General features: G+C 41.7%; 1 protein-coding gene across 4 annotated transcripts in view; it reads left to right on the top strand.

Annotated features, from left to right (window-relative positions):
- Positions 1-15,903, top strand: part of ENTPD1 (ectonucleoside triphosphate diphosphohydrolase 1) — a 116,232-nt gene that overhangs the window by 62,486 nt on the left and 37,843 nt on the right. For all 4 annotated transcript variants that reach the window (XM_061168879.1, XM_061168774.1, XM_061168959.1 and 1 more), the window contains exon 2: positions 13,697-13,824. Coding sequence is in view for 2 of the 4 variants with exons in the window: in XM_061168774.1 (XP_061024757.1) it covers positions 13,697-13,824 (128 nt within the window). In the remaining 2 variants the exon portion in view is untranslated. The remainder of the gene's footprint in view (positions 1-13,696; positions 13,825-15,903) is intronic.

Below are 15,903 nucleotides of genomic sequence, written 5' to 3'. Positions count from 1 at the left end.
GAGTGAGTGGGCTGTGGGAAGGTGGAATTTAGGAATGCATAGAGTGCAAGGAGGAAAACAGAACAAGTCAGAGGAAGTCAAATCTTAAGAACTGGTGCGGCCTGTATCAGCTCACTGGGAGGCTGGAGGCAGAGAGCCAAAGGCAAGAGAAATGGAATGAATGTCCCTGCGCTGTATAAAGCTCTGAGGAAAGGGGGAGTGGCCTTTCTCCACCCCGTCCTAAGAGCCTTGGTGGTGGTGGGCCCAGGAGTGTCTTTGTTATCTGATTTAGCTATCCCATCCCTGAAGACGGTCTACCAATGCGGCATTCTCAGAGGTCAGTTCTAGACAACAAAGACTTTCCTGGAAGGTGGAGTAAAATTTTCCTCTTCAACTCTTGCATTCCCCAGAGTCTTTGGGTGTGTACGAACTTTTATAAAGAATTTCAACTATTTTAGCCACCATTTCCAAGGACCATAAGGTATGGCTCCTTGTATGGTATCCTTGTGTGGTATCCTGAGCTTTTGCTGAGGTAGAGACACTTTCCCCTCCACTCAGAACATTATTATAATTCCAAAGAAGAGAAAGTATATGGGATCCCTCTTGTCTGCTTTGACCACCTAAAGTGTTCTTCCTTGTCTGGCTGAGCCCCTCCTACCTCTGTGAGTCTGAGCAAATAAGAAAGCAGCCCGGCTGGGTGTGAGCAAGAAGTGCATGGACTGTGCTGTGCACGTGGCTCCTGTGGTCTCCGCATCGCATCGGTATTCTACAGGCAGCCTGCGTCTCATAGGGAGAGACAATCTATTTCACTTTGTGGAATAAAGAAAATGAGAATCCCATGAAACCAAACATGCATATGAGGTATCTATATGTGGCATAATACCCCCTATTGTTTAACAATGATTAGCTCACTTTTCACCTTGTAGAAAAATCATGGCAAGATAACTTGAACATGAAATCGTAGTAGGGGGTTAGTTTGATTAACTTTGAGGAGTCACCCTACATCACTATGGAGAAAGAACTTTCAGAGAAGTGACCATGAGCCAAGGCACCTTCTCCCCCAAGGCTGTGCTAGAGACACACTGCATTGACCAGTTCTTTTAGTTGCCTTTTCACTCCATGCAGATGACCTTACCTCACCATATTCACGCATCTTTCTTCAGTCAGTATACAAAATTGAGTAGGACACCACTTTCTTAGTTGCATTCTGGATTTGAGGAAATACTCAAGTCACAAGATTGAACATACTTTTTTTTTTAAAGTGTGGGCGATTTTGGTAGGAGCTGCCCTCATCTGTTATGGGTTGATCTTACTAGTTTTTCTTTAAGGAAGACACTTTCTCCAAGGTCCAGGAACCTTTCTTTAACCCCTCCTGCTTTCCACCTCACTAAATGAGTACAGAAAATATGCTTTAAAAAATCTAGAGTACTCTCAGATTGCCCCTCCCAAATATCAGTTGTATCCGTCACATCCTTGACAGGAACTAGATACTAATCAATTTAAGATTGAGTTCTCACATAAGCATCTAAAGTGCAGATACTCTGTGTTGATTGTTGAAGAGAGCTGCTTAGATAACAGATGATCTGTGACAGAGTTACCATGGACATTTAGAAACTTGATCATATCTTATTCAGAGAGCTGTTCCCTCTTGTATTGATACATAACAGCAGAGGTGCCAAATTTCCCTTAGAATAAAGCTTTTAATCCACCCAAAGCCTGGCCAAATGAGACCTGATGATTTTGCACTAAAGAATACAAAAGAGATGACATTGATCTGGGAAGACTGAATGAGTGGGGACCCAGAGACAGCTGCTTGGACTAATTAAGTTGGTGAGTGGCTGGCACAGTGGTAGAGTGGGCAGAGGATCAGCAAAGTTGACATCAAACCACCAACGCATCTCTTCCCATTTACCCGATGCCCACCTTCCAGGTTCCTAGCATCTTTGTCACTTTAATCCAAACTGGAAACGCTCTGTAGATTCTTTCTCTTCAACTCAGAGCCTTTGGGTTTTCAGGAATTTTTATTAAGAATTCTTAATTGCTCAGAGAATTAAGGAAGGAAGGAAGAGAGGGAAGGGGGAGAAGAAGGAGGAGAAAGAAGGGAGGGGAAAGAAGAAGGGAGGGAGTAAGGAAGGTCACATGGTAAAATATTTTATGAATTGCTCAATGCAAAAGGGCATTAACATGCAGGCCTGGGACTCTATCCTTGGGGGGACCTGCCTACAGGGTTGGCCTTTGGCTGGTGTCTGGGAGCTTGGATTTGGGGAGGGTTCTCACCATTCTGAGAATTAAGGAAATGGCTTGCTGTGCCTGGACTGTTCGTGCAGGTAGTGAGGTTTGTGTTGGGCATCTGCTTTCCATCTGGAGTCTGGAATCTTGATGTATGCTGGATGGTAGGTGCCTGTGTGACTGGCCCCCAGTGAAGGCCCTGTGCTCTGGTGAGCTTCTCTGATAGACAACATTTCACATGTGTTATCACAACTCATTGCTGGGGAATTAAATGTGTCCTGTGGTCTCCACTGGGAGAAGACCCTTGGAAGCTTGCACCTGGTTTCCCCTAGACTTTGTCTCATACTTCTTTTCTCTTTGTTGATTTTTCTTCATATTCTTTGACTGTAATAAATCTTAGTCATGAGTTATGACTATATGCTGAGTTCTGTGAGTCCTCCTAGTGAATCTATAACTTTTCAGAGATGTCTGTGCCTTTACCCAGTGGGAGCATACTGTTCACATTGTTCCACATCTTGCTTTTCACAATATAAAATGTTTTGAAGACCGTTTGCATCAACATTCATAGATCTCAATCTTTTCCATGCCTGAATAGTATTATGCATAACTGTACTAGAATTTATATATTCAGATCTCAATTAATGGACCTTTAGTAACTTTTATTATTGCAATTACAAATAATGCTGCATTGAACATTCCTATACATGCATCTTTTCATACATTGATAAGTATTACCAGCAGGTTAAATTCCTAGAAGTAGAATTCTTGGGTCAAAGGATATATATGCTTTGCTCTTTGATAGATATTGCAAAATTGCCCCCCACCAAAGAGGCTGTGTGGATTTTTATTCCCATCAACATGCAAGAAGTGCCTGTTTCCCCATATTTTTGTTGATATATATTTCTTTATCAAATTTTCAATAAAGTTCACCCTTTTTAGGTGTACAGTTCTGTGAATTTTAACAGATGTATGTAGTCTTGTAACTACCACCACAATCAAGATATAGAATGTTTCCATCATCTCAGAAAGTTCCCTTGTGGACCTTTGTAGTCAGTCCTCAGTTCCTGAAACTGTGTATTGATCTGATTCCTGTCCTTAGTTTTGCCTTTTTCAGAATATCATATAAATGAAATCACACATAGTCTTTTGAGTCTGGCTTCTTTCACTTAGCATAATGCTTTTGAGATTCATCCATGTTGTTGCGTTTATGAGTAGTTTATGCCCTTTTTGTTGCTGAAGAGAATTCCACTGTATCACAATTTGAGTACATTCACTAGTTGATGCGCACTTGGGTTGTTTTGAGTTTTTGGTGATGAATAAAGCTGTTAGAAATATTTAGGTACAGGTTTTTGTGTAGACATGTCTTCACTCTTTTGGGGTAAATACGTAAGAGTAGGATTGCCTGGTCATATGGTAAGTATATGTTTAACTTCATAAGAAACTACCAAACTCTTTCCAAAGTGGCTGAGCCATTTTGCATCCCCAGCAGCAGTGTATGAGAGTTCCAGTAGCTCTGCATCCTTGCCAACATTTGGTATTGTCAGGTTTTTTTTGCCATTCTAATGAGTATGTAATAATATTATATATTTATCAAACTTTAAGAAAACTTCGCTATTCTAAGTAATAAAAGGTATCTCAATTTTCATTGACTACATTTCTTTAAGTTAAGGTAATTAGAATACTTCTAATATGTTGAAAATATTTATTTCTTTTTCTTTAAATTGCCTATTTATGTTCTTGGCCCATTTTTCTACTACATGGGTTGATCATTTTCTTAATGATTTTTAATGACTCTGTATATTAATGAAACCAACTATTTCATAGTCATTGCAAACATTTTCCTCCGTTTGTTATTTTTTACTTTGCTTATGGCATATTTTGCTGCAGAAATATTTTTATGTTGCTTCTGACTTTTGTGCCTCATAGGTACAAAAATGAGGAGGTAGAAATAAGATAACTTACAAATGTGAGATGTAGAAGACAGGGGGCTGTAAGGCTGGGCAACGTGGGTGAATCAGTTCACCCAATCCCCACTCTGACCCCCACATTAGTGATATTTGGCCAGCACAGATTGTCTCAGTCTTTCTCACCAGCAACACAACCAAGGCTTGTTGACAAACGCAGCTGCTTTGAGAAAAGGTAGAATCCCCAGGGCACAATTCTTCAATTTCAGATGTGGAAGATGATTTGTTTAGCGGGAGCAATGTGTTTATTTGCAGAGACCATCAATACATGAGATTGTTAACACTTGTTGGCTGGGACACAGGGAATTCCTGTCTGCAGTCTCAATGATATCACTCTGCCAGAAACAACCCTCCTCCTTGCCAACCCTATACTTGAGTATGGGATTCCACGATGTCCACAAAGACCTATTGTGCTCCATGCAGTCTATGGGTAAAAGAATTCAGGAAAGGCCAGAAGGGGTGTGGGTGAGGAGGTAGACGGAATGGTGGGAGGAAGTGAGGAGAAGGAGAGAGAGGAAAGGGGATTCCTTTGCTTCCTTATTTCCCACACCCAGATCCTCTGTTGGCATTTGATTTTTGCAGTCATTAACGTTTTTAGAGTCAGGCACATCAGTGCCAAGTCAGTTAGTTACTTGCTGCTAATCTGAGAAGAGCACAGCCCACAGCAAAAAGAATGGTGGGATGGAGAGCGTGGGTTTGGCAGAGTCTGATTTGCAGGAAAAGCTTGTTGTGTACTCCCACCCCGGTTCCACTGCCCCGGGTCACTAAATGGGCTCTTCCCACCCAAAGCTGAACCTCTGAGGCGCCCACTCAGGATCAGCCAGTCTACTTTGTTAGGATAAATGCACTCCTTTTCTAACTAAAGAGCTGTGAACTGAGACTAACCAGCTAATTAACATCTCAAAGAGCAGAAACAAAAGATCATAAGTAAAAGCAAGTAACTTTCTCTGAAGTCTGGGGTTCAGGAGATCAGTGGAACAGGACGTGGGTATTTACTCAATAACCTGTCTCTCTACCTCTCTTTCTATTCCCACCCCCGCCTATCCCTTCCCCTCTTATTCTCTGGCTCCTTCTCCCAAGCCTGTGTCTATCTTGTTTTCCCTCCCTCTCCTTTACTTTTCACCCTTTAACTAACTGGTCATCATTGAGGCCTTGAAGTACATTTTTAGTATTTGTCTATTTATTGACATTGTACTGACTTCCTCGACTTAAAAGCAGGCAGGAAAAAACCCCACCAAATTAAACTGCTTTATCCTCAAACTTGACTCTGGATTTATTAATTGGGAAAATATGGTGGCGGGGGGGGTGTGTGAAATGTAAGATCTTTCTATTTGAACAGAACTTTGGGTGAGTTCTTTTGCATTGTGTCACCTGAGAAGGAATGAAGCCGAGTAATTTCTATGCATCTCTAACGCAGGGCAGTGGTTGAGGCAGTGGAGTGGAGTTGAGAGACTTGGATCCAGTCACTGCTCTGCCAATTGCAAGCTGTGTGACTTTGAGCAAGTCCCTTAACCTCCCTAGGAACTGTAATCCCAGCCTCTGCCTCTTAGCTGCTAGCTTCTGACCATCAGGGACCGAAAGACTTCATATTTTATTTTATTTTATTTTTTCACATCTTTATTAGAGTATAAATGCTTTACAATATTGTTAGTGTCTGCTGTACAACAAAGTGAATCAGTTATATGTATACATATGTCCCCATATCCTCTCCCCCTTGAGCCTCCCTTCCATCCTCTCTATCCCACCCCTCTAGGTGGTCACAAAGCATCGAGCTGATCTCCCTGTGCTATGCAGCCGCTTCCCGCTAGCCATCCATTTTACATTTGGTAGTGTGTATATGTCAGTGCTACTCTCTCACTTCGTCCCAGCTTCCCCTTCCCCCACTGTGCCCTCCAATCCGTTCTCTAAGACTTCATATTTTAAAAATATAACATTGTCTGGTGTCATCAGTGACAACAGTCCAGACAACCCCTTCAGCCAAGTCCTCAAAGTCAGTCACTTTTCATTTCTGGATAATGAGATTGGCGTCTATGTACAGCGCTAGTACCACACACCAGGCACTGTACTAAGCCTCAGTCATGTGGTGTAGGGTAGGGTGGTGCCTAAAAGCCTGGCCTCTGGATCCACAATGCCTGACTTTAATTCCTGGTCCCAGCATTTACATCAGTGTAAGTTTGGGCCATCTTCTTAACCTCTCCATGACTCAGTTTCCTCACCTGTAAAGTGACAACAATGAGGATAATAATAGTACCTGTAATTTGTGACCTTATTTGGAAGTAAAGTCTTTGCAGATGTAATTAAGGATCTTGAGATCGTTCTGGCTTTAGGATGGGCCCTAAATCTAATGACTGGTGTCCTCATAAGAGAAAGGAGAGGGAAATTTGATACACACAGAGACAGGGAAAAAGGCCATGTGCAGACAGAGGCAGATATTGGAGTGATGCAGCCATAAACCAAGGAATGCTGGGAGCTACCAGAAGCTGGACAAGGTAAGAAAGGAATCTCTCCAGAGCCTTTGGCCCTGTTGACACCTTGATTCTGGACTTCTGGCCTCTGGAATTGTGAGAGAGTAACATTCTATTGTTTTAAGTCACCATGTTTGTGGTAATTTGTTGTGGCAGCCCTAGGAAACTGATGCAGATGATGATAATAGTACTACCTCACAGGAGTGTTGTGAAGGTTAAATTAGTTGCTGTGTTTAAAGTGCTGAGAGCAGAATCTGGAATGCAGCGAGGGCTCTTTTGTAGGTTGTTATGTAAATTGTTAGCTCACTGACTCTTACCTAGCAACCCTATGAATTCCTTACTATTGTGACTCCCATTTTGCATGCAGGGAATTGGAGGCTTAGAGAGACTGAGCAAAGGTGAGGTTGTTTGGACTCTGCTCTAGCTTGAGCCACCCTTCAGAAGTCTGTGGAGTTTGGCTTTCTACTGATGGATCCTGGTGACTGTTGGCTTGGCGACCCCTCATAATGGTGCTCTCTCAGCAAAGATTCACCAGTCCTGGGTCACCAAGAAGACCAGAAGGTATAGAGAAGACCTATCATGATATAGTACTTGCTCCTCCTGGATGCATCTTCCCAGCTCTGATCTTGGCACAAGCAGAGCCACGCTCTGTCCACACTTGACTGTGTGTTTGTCCTATGACCTGACTTCATGGGGGTGCCTCAGCACCTCATCACAAGAGACAGGGGTGTGCCGCCTAAAAGACCACACCCTTCCCGTCCAGGTACTTCAAAGGTTCCTAGTGGTTCCTTGTTTACCCCTATGGTGCTGAGTGTAAATTATACGAACGATTAGAAGTAAGTCAGATCACTTAGAGTAAGACAAAGCCCTCACCAGAACCTGCAAGGCCCCACAAGCAAGGCACCCAGTGACCCCACCCCTGACCATCTCTTACTATTTTCCCCTTCATCACTCATCCAGCCACACTAGCCTTATGGCCAGGCACTGTTCCACCCCAGGGCCTTTGCACATGCAGTTCCAGTTACCTTAAATTCTATTGCCCAAGTGGTATGCTTGCTTTCTCTTTATTCCTATCACTTTTAATGTCACCATCTCAGGTCTTTCCTAATTACCCTATCCTGCCTCTTCACCTGCTTTTTCTCTCTCCTTAGCACTTATAATTATGTAACATACTATAAATTTTACTTATCTTGCTTATTATCTTTCAGACTAGCATCTAAGCACCATGAGGATGGGGACGTTTATTTGATTTGTTCACTACTGTAGCTGAGAGCCTAGGGCAGGTCTAGTGAATAGTATAATGCATTCAATAAATAATTGTTGACTAATTGAACAATGAATGAGACAACAACTATAGAACTCCCAAACTGAAATAGGCCAATCCATTAAATATCTAGAGGTAGCACATGAAGAGAGGACTACTGGAACAATTGAGCTTTGAAGCATACGGAGGGGAGCTTGATTTTGAAGGTGACAAGGAAAAAGATTTGGTGGAGAAAGAGGGGAATAGAATTCCAACTGAAGGAAATCTCATGTTGAAAAATGTCAGAATCCAAAATTCATTTATTCATTCAACTAGGGATATAGCAATAAATGAGCCAGAAAAAAAAGTCCCTTCACTTAAGGAACTTACAGTCTAGTGGTCATAATGTCAGGCATTATGATCTCGGGCACACACATCTGCTTATTGGAATGGTGAGATGGGAAGGGCTTAAATTTCTGAAGGGCTGAGGGGTCCAAGTAGACCAGTGAGGCTTTCATCTGGCAAGCAGAAGGAAGCTACATTAAATTCTTAATTAGGGAGAACCCTGGGAATGTCAATTATGGAGGAATTCTGCAGCCGCATGAAGGATGGATTCTGATAGGAAAGGGAATTAGGGAGATACCAGAAAGGGCTATTGTAGAAGAGGTGGGGGTGACTGGAACAGTGGGGTGGATATCACCATATAAGAAGTTGGGTCTAAGGGCCCTGGAATGAAGCACATGGGAAAGGATCTTAAAGCACTTGAGTGGGAGAACAATCTAAATACGCGTCACCAAGAACTCCCCCGTGATGGAGAGGAAGGAAGATGGCAGAAAGGGGGCAGAGACTCTAGGAGTTGGGGAAATGGCAAAGCCAGATTAGGACCAGTCCCCTGAGCTTCAGTGATTCTTCCATCACTGGGCTGTGTAAACACAGGAAGGACCACAGCACTGCACTGATGTTTACTAGTGCTTGTCTGTATTGGCTGCTTTGTTCTCTATATGACAAGCCAAGCTTGGTCCGGGTGTGACCCATCAGAAGTTGGAAATGATTTGAATCTAGTGAGTCTCACGAATCCACAGAGCAAAACTTTTGTTGTTTTTGCCAAAAACCCACCACGTCTGTCAACATCCCAAATCTTTTTATTAATGGAGTAAAATTTTAGGATAATACATCTTTGGTATCATGAAGTAGAGATGCTGGGATTTCTCTGTATAGCAGAATTTTGACTAAGGACAGATTACATAATTTTAATCATTAATAGGATGCCCAACTGTGGATGTCATGATGGCTGTTTCTGTAAGAATGAAAAAGAATCACCTTTTTTTTTTTTTTTTTTGCCTCTAACATAGCTAATTGGCTTGAAATCAGTCTGTGTTTTCTCAGAGCTTGGGTTTCCTTCACTTTTGTCTCTGTCAAGTGAAGAGCTGACATTTCTACCTGGCTCTCACCTCAAACAGAAAAGCTTTCTCATTTGTCATATGAAAGGAGGAGAATGGGAGGGAAGTGGCAGTCTTGAATTCTCCAGGATAGTGAGACCATACAAAGGAAAACAAATACAACACTTTGCTGTTAGATATTTTTGGTAAAAATGTTCCTTGAAATTGTTTTTTGAAATACTGTTTCACATTGTATGATACAAGTCACGTTTCTGTTATCCACAAAGGAAATGAAGGGCTTTTCAGGGGGAAATACAGTCATTGTGAATTTTCTATAACAGAACTTGACTGTAGCAGTCATGGCATCTGAAAGAGCTCTGGGGCCTGGGAAGAGAGGGCAGTTACTGAAGTGGTTCCCTTTTATGAATACATCCTAGATAAGTCCACCTGGACCCCCGCGTCTGGTACCACTTCCTAAGAAGAGCCTGGCTTCCTCCATGTGATAAGGGCTTTTGAAAATTACCTGCCATGGTTCATAGAAAACACAGTATTTTAATTATTCCTCTCTGGGTAATCTAGTCAGTCACATGAAAAACAAACTTAGCCATTATTTTGTTGATAATACAGCTTTTGAAAATTGTGTATGAAAAATTCCTAAACTTCCTCTCTGATCTAAGTTCTTTTTCTTATCATATCTTTAATAAGACAAATATGATGAAAGCTTTGAATATATTCTAATAATATGGATATCATTGCAAAAACTGGGCAAATGTGGAAAAGTATACTTCCGTATTTTTATTCTCTATTTTTTTACTGAAGTATAGTTGATTTACAATGTTGTGCTAATTTCTGCTGTACAGCACAGTGACTCAGTTACACACACATATGTACATTCTTTTTTTTACATTCTTCTCCCATATGGTTTATCAAGGAGATTGGATATAGATCCCTGTGCTATCCCTACAGTAGGACCTTGTTGTTTATACATTCGAAATGTAATAGTTTGCATCTACTTACCCCAAACTCCCAGTCCATCTCTCTACCTCCCCGCCTCCCCCTTGGCAACCACAAGTTTGTTCTCTATGTCTGTGAGTCTGTTTCTGTTTTGTAGATAGGTTCATTTGTGCCGTATTTTAGATTCCACATATAAGTGATATCATATGGTATCTGTCTTTCTCTTTCTGACTTACTTCACTTAGTATGATAATCTCTAGTTGCATCCATGTTGCTGCAAATGGTATTATTTTGTTCCTTTTTATGGCTGGGTAGTATTCCATTGTATATATACACCACATCTTCTTTATCCATTCATCTGTTGATGGACATTTAGGTTGTTTCCATGTTTTGGCTATTGTGAATAGTGCTGCTATGAACATAGGGGTGCATGTGTCTTTTTTTAAAAATCTTTATTGGAGTATAATTGCTTTACAGTGTTGTGTTAGTTTCTGCTGTACAACAAAGTGAATCACCTATACGTATACATATATCCCCATATCCCCTCCCTCTTGAGCCTCCCTTTCACCCTCCCTATCCCACCCCTCTAGGTCGTCGCAAAGCATCGAGCTGATCTCCCTGTGCTATGCAGCAGCTTCCCACTAGCTATCTATTTTACATTTGGTAGTGTATATATGTCAGTGCTACTCTCTCACTACATCCCAGCCTCCTCTTCCCCCACTGTGTCCTCAAGTCTGTTCTCAACATCTGCATCTTTATTCCTGCCCTGCCACTAGGTTCATCAGTACCATTTTTCTAGATTCCATATATATGCGTTAGCATACAGTATTTGTTTTTCTCTTTCTGACTTACTTCACTCTGTATGACAGACTCTAGGTCCATCCACCTCACTACACGTAACTCAATTTCGTTCCTTTTTATGGCTGAGAAATATTCCATTGTATATATATGTGACATCTTCTTTATCCATTCATCTGTCGATGGACATTTAGTTTGTTTCCATGTCCTGGCTATTGTAAATAGTGCTGCAGTGAACATTGTGGTACATGTCTCTTTTTGAATTATGGTTTTCTCAGGGTATATTCCCAGTAGTGGGATTGCTGGGTCATATGGTAGTTCTATTTTTAGTTTTTTAAGGAATCTCCATACTGTTCTCCATAGTGGTTGCACCAACTTACATTCCCACCAACAGTATAGGAGGGTTCCCTGGAAAAGTACACTTTCAACTGTTCAGTGATAATAATGAGTTAGTAAATATTCTCATTAAGAAAAGGAAGAAACAACTAGAGTCACATCAATCTATTTCCCACCTCAGGGCTTTTGCAGTTGATGCTTCCTCTTCCTGGAATGTTCTTTCTCCTTCTCATAGCTGTTGTTTTCTCATCATCCAGGTCTAAGCTCAAACATCACCTTCTCAGAGAGCCTTTCCTGACCCTCAGTCTAATCTCCCCACCCCAACTCTGCTGCAAGTCACTCTGTAACATTCCTTGGTTTTAATTTCTCCTCAACACTCTTCATGACCTGAAGTCACTTATTTGCATACTTCTTTTCTGGTTCATCTACCTCCCCAACTAGATGTGAACTCCAAAGATCAGGGACCTTGTTGGTCATTTTCATTGGCTACTAAGATTAGTGCCTGAATGGATGGAAGGAAAATGATATAATAAAAATTGTTATATTTATGGAAACAAAAGAATAGGTAGACCTTTTGGACAGTTTGAGGGAGTAAAGCATTCAAAGTTCTATTATAGTAGAAACATTGCTGCAGTGTGCAACCCTTGGGTATTAGATATGTAATATTTCATCTAAAACATTTGCTTGTTGTAAGCTGTGTTTGTCAATATCACGACTTTGGGAAGTGAGGTAGGTAGTACTCAGGTAGGTAGGTAGTACTTAGGGGGCTCTTTTCCAGATTCCAGAGCCCTGGCAGCAAAAAGGACGTTTCTGCCACACCAGGGTGTTTTGGCTTCAAGGTCTTTAAATCATGACTCTAATTGGATCAAAGCGTAAGTCTCATGGGAGGATCAGATCAGGGTTAGCTGTTTTAGCAGCTCAAAATGCTTTAAGAACTCAAGTTCTTTCCATCTCTCTGCTCAGCCATCCTTGGCTGGACAGTGTTTGAGGAAGAAGAGAGAATGCTTCCTTTCTTTTCCTAGGCTTGCGCCAGCAGACTTCCTCCAGGGTCTCACAGGCCATTTTGGGAGTATATGCCCACTGTTGAACCAATCACTGGAGAGGGAATGAGATTATGCAGAACAGTCAGCCCCTTTCAGTCAGCTGCTTGGGGGAGTGGCAGGCATCTGAACAAAACTGAGGTTCTTTTGGGAAGCGAGAAGGGGGGAAGTGCTGTATATTTCATTTATGATTCCCTTGTTTGGAAGCAATAGATAATGGTGTTGATAAAACTTTTTCTCCTAAGTTTTGTACTGTTCGGTCTGATGGGTACAAACTGGTCCAAGATTCTAGAGATGGATGCAGACTGGAGACCCAGGCAGTTCCAATCCTTTGGATTAAGTCCAACCTGTGCTCACAAGCTCGAAGGGGAGCTCCTGTGTTGATGCAGCCACAGATGCTGAGACAGAGGGAAAGAGGAGGAGGGGACGCAAGTTCCTTTTTCAGTTGCTTTAATCCCTTGCCCTGTCCTTAGACAAGTGAAAACTATTTTGGAGAACCCATCTCATTTCCACATGCTTTTTTATTACTTGATCCTATCCTTCTTCCCCAAAGCCTAAGAAAAAGGCTTGGGGATAGCTTGGGAAGCTGAGAGAGGAAGGATGAGAATGGAGGGAATGGTGTAACCATTCCATTTCCTGTTCACCTCTGCTGTAGGCTCTATTTATCCTGATCAAAGTAAATTTGCCTTTTATAGAATTCTCCTCCTGGAACATTTTTATGTCCCATGATGGTGAGAGTATGGACAGGATAGACAAGATAATGTGAATGATGAAATGTTCAAAACTCCACACCCCTATGCTGTTACCAATTACTTAACATGTAAGTGTGGTTGAAGTGAAGGAATGTGTCAAGCCAGGAAATGTCGTGAAGTAGAGGGACTACGATGTTCGATGATATACTCTGAATACTTTTTAATATCATACTCATTTTTTGGTAGATTTTAAAAATGAGGAGGGCTATCCTTGCTTTCTTTGTTACTTGAACCTTGATAGACCTACATGACCTATTAAACAAACTGCCAGTTTGGGATTTTTCCTTCTCCTCATCCCATATCTGATCACCGATCTAATTCTGCCCATTCTCCTTACCATAGCCACTAACTCAGTTTTGGCCCTCATCACAGTACAGACAAATCCTTTTGTTCCTGTATTATTTCCCAATTACTTTGCAAGTGCCTCATGGATAAAGATCAGCTTTTATCTATCTTTGCTGTCTCCAGAAAGCCAGCACAAGGCCATATAGAAAGGGGAAGAAAATCAATGTCTATTGATTTCTTGTTGATATTTTCTATTCTTCTTTTGTTTTTAGAGTCTGAAGTGAAGATATTTTGCTCTAAAAACATACTGGGCATCCTTGGCTTCTCCTCTGTCATCGCTGTGGTAGCACTGCTCGCTCTGGGGCTGACCCAGAACAAACCACTGCCAGAAAATGTTAAGGTAACTCAAACCCCTGAGTGTGTGTGTGTGTGTGTGTGTGTGTGCGTGCACGCACATGTGTTTGAGGGGCCCTGGGTGGGGCGGAGGGAAAGTGAGTTTATGGTAAATCAGAGCATACAGTAGGAGTGCGGTTCTGGAAGCCCAGGAGCAAGTCAGTCTCCGTGGAACTAGGCAAGTAAAATGGCAGCGGATGCTCATTCTGGAGGAAAGAATGCCTTTAATCAATTACTGGTGGGAAGATGATTGTCTTTGATTGTTCAGCAAATTGATTAAATCAATATTCTAATAGAGACAAATGCTTTATTCACCACATCCAGATCTGTGATATACTGTGCTGGTATTCTACGATCTAGTGCTATCTCCGCTTCTTACTCACTGTTTCATTGTGGAAACAGTGAACTCTTTGTTTATTGAACACTGCATTCTTTGTTCTTCTTACTCCATTATTATTTTATTTATTTATTTTTTGGCTGTGTTGGGTCTTCATTGCTGCGCGCAGGCTTTCTCTAGTTGCGGTGAGCGGGGGCTACTCTTAGTTGCGGTGCGCGGGCTTCTCATAGTGGTGGCTTCTCTTGTTGCAGAGCATGGGCTCTAGGCACGTGGGCTTCAGTAGTTGTGGCACTCAGGCTCAGCAGTTGTGGCACGCGGGTTCTAGAGCACAGGCTCAGTAGTTGTGGCACACGGGCTTAGTTGCTCCGCAGAATGTGGGATCTTCTGGGACCAGGGCTCAAACCCATGTCCCCTGCGTTGGCAGGCAGATTCTTAACCACTGCACCACAAGGGAAGTCCCCTTACTCCGTTATTATCACTATCACCAAAGTTATAAAATTTATTAGACAACTCTGTATAAAGCACTTTGGAAGACAAAGATTGTGGGGAAGACTTGTTCCTGATCTCCAAAATATTAAATAAATCAATTTTAAAATCAATTTAAAAAAGACCCCAGAGAACACATACATGTATCAAATATAGTAATTTGAAATGAATTCATGGATGGACAGACTTCTGGTGAAATTTCCACATTTGAAGAGCTAGTTAGTATCATTAAAAATAATTAGGATCATTAACTCTGCTGTGATTTATTTCTGCTTCCTTTCAAATTCATCAAAGTAGAATTTCAGAGACATGGATAGCTCACTAATACCTTGTAATATGGTCATCATTTTATTTAATCCATTAATTTAGAAACATATGGTAAGTTTAAATTTGTATTGCAAATACACCAATGTTAAACTTTCATTTGAATTATAATAAATAAATCTTAAAGGGCCCAGAGACCAATATGCTAATGAATGCATACGTACATGTGGGCAGTGACATATCCAGAAGTTAACTTGACTACGGAGGCCCTGGAATACATATACAGAAGTATATATATTTTTTGCATTTGAAGATACCAAACTGTGAGCCTGGAAAAATGGATGCATATGCCAGGCCTCTGAAACTATTGCCACCCCCCCCAAACCATTTGCTATATAGCAGAGGCCTGGATATTACATTGGCATCCATTTGCCACACAGATTCAACCCAGTGGGGCTGTGCACAGCAGTCCCTTTGTCAGCACAGAAGGCTGATACTGTCTCATTGTCAATGGTCTCTTGCCTTTTAATATTGAGTGATGTTGGCTCTCCTGGCAAAACTTCACTCACAACTGAAGGCTCATGACATATTGGTTTTGCTATTTGTTTACCAGCTCCAAAAGTACATGATTGCCTTCTTGATTTGACCTTTTTATATGTTCATTATTGCATCACTGGAGAGGGAGACTGCCTAGGAGGCAAAATCCACGACAGACTTAGGCTTTGTGTTCTCGGTGAACACTCGTGGTCGTGGATGACCTTCCGTCATTCATGATGGTTGTCTTCAAGACTGCCGTGATTCTGTGTTATTGTGTTGGCCTGGAAAAACGGAGCAAGGTCTTTGGCATCTGAAGTGAATCTTTATAGCAATGTCACTGGCTTGATCCCACTAGGACCCTCTGAAGAGCCGTAGAGAAAGCACTTCAGAATGATCTACCCTAGGGATTTATCTCCTGGTTCTCATACCCTGTTGGTCAAGGGTCATCCCAGAGGTTGTTAA

This window comes from Eubalaena glacialis, chromosome 1 (genome assembly GCF_028564815.1).
Source record: "Eubalaena glacialis isolate mEubGla1 chromosome 1, mEubGla1.1.hap2.+ XY, whole genome shotgun sequence".
NCBI classification, from domain to species: domain Eukaryota; kingdom Metazoa; phylum Chordata; class Mammalia; order Artiodactyla; family Balaenidae; genus Eubalaena; species Eubalaena glacialis.
This window is presented reverse-complemented; position numbering and strand designations above follow the sequence as displayed.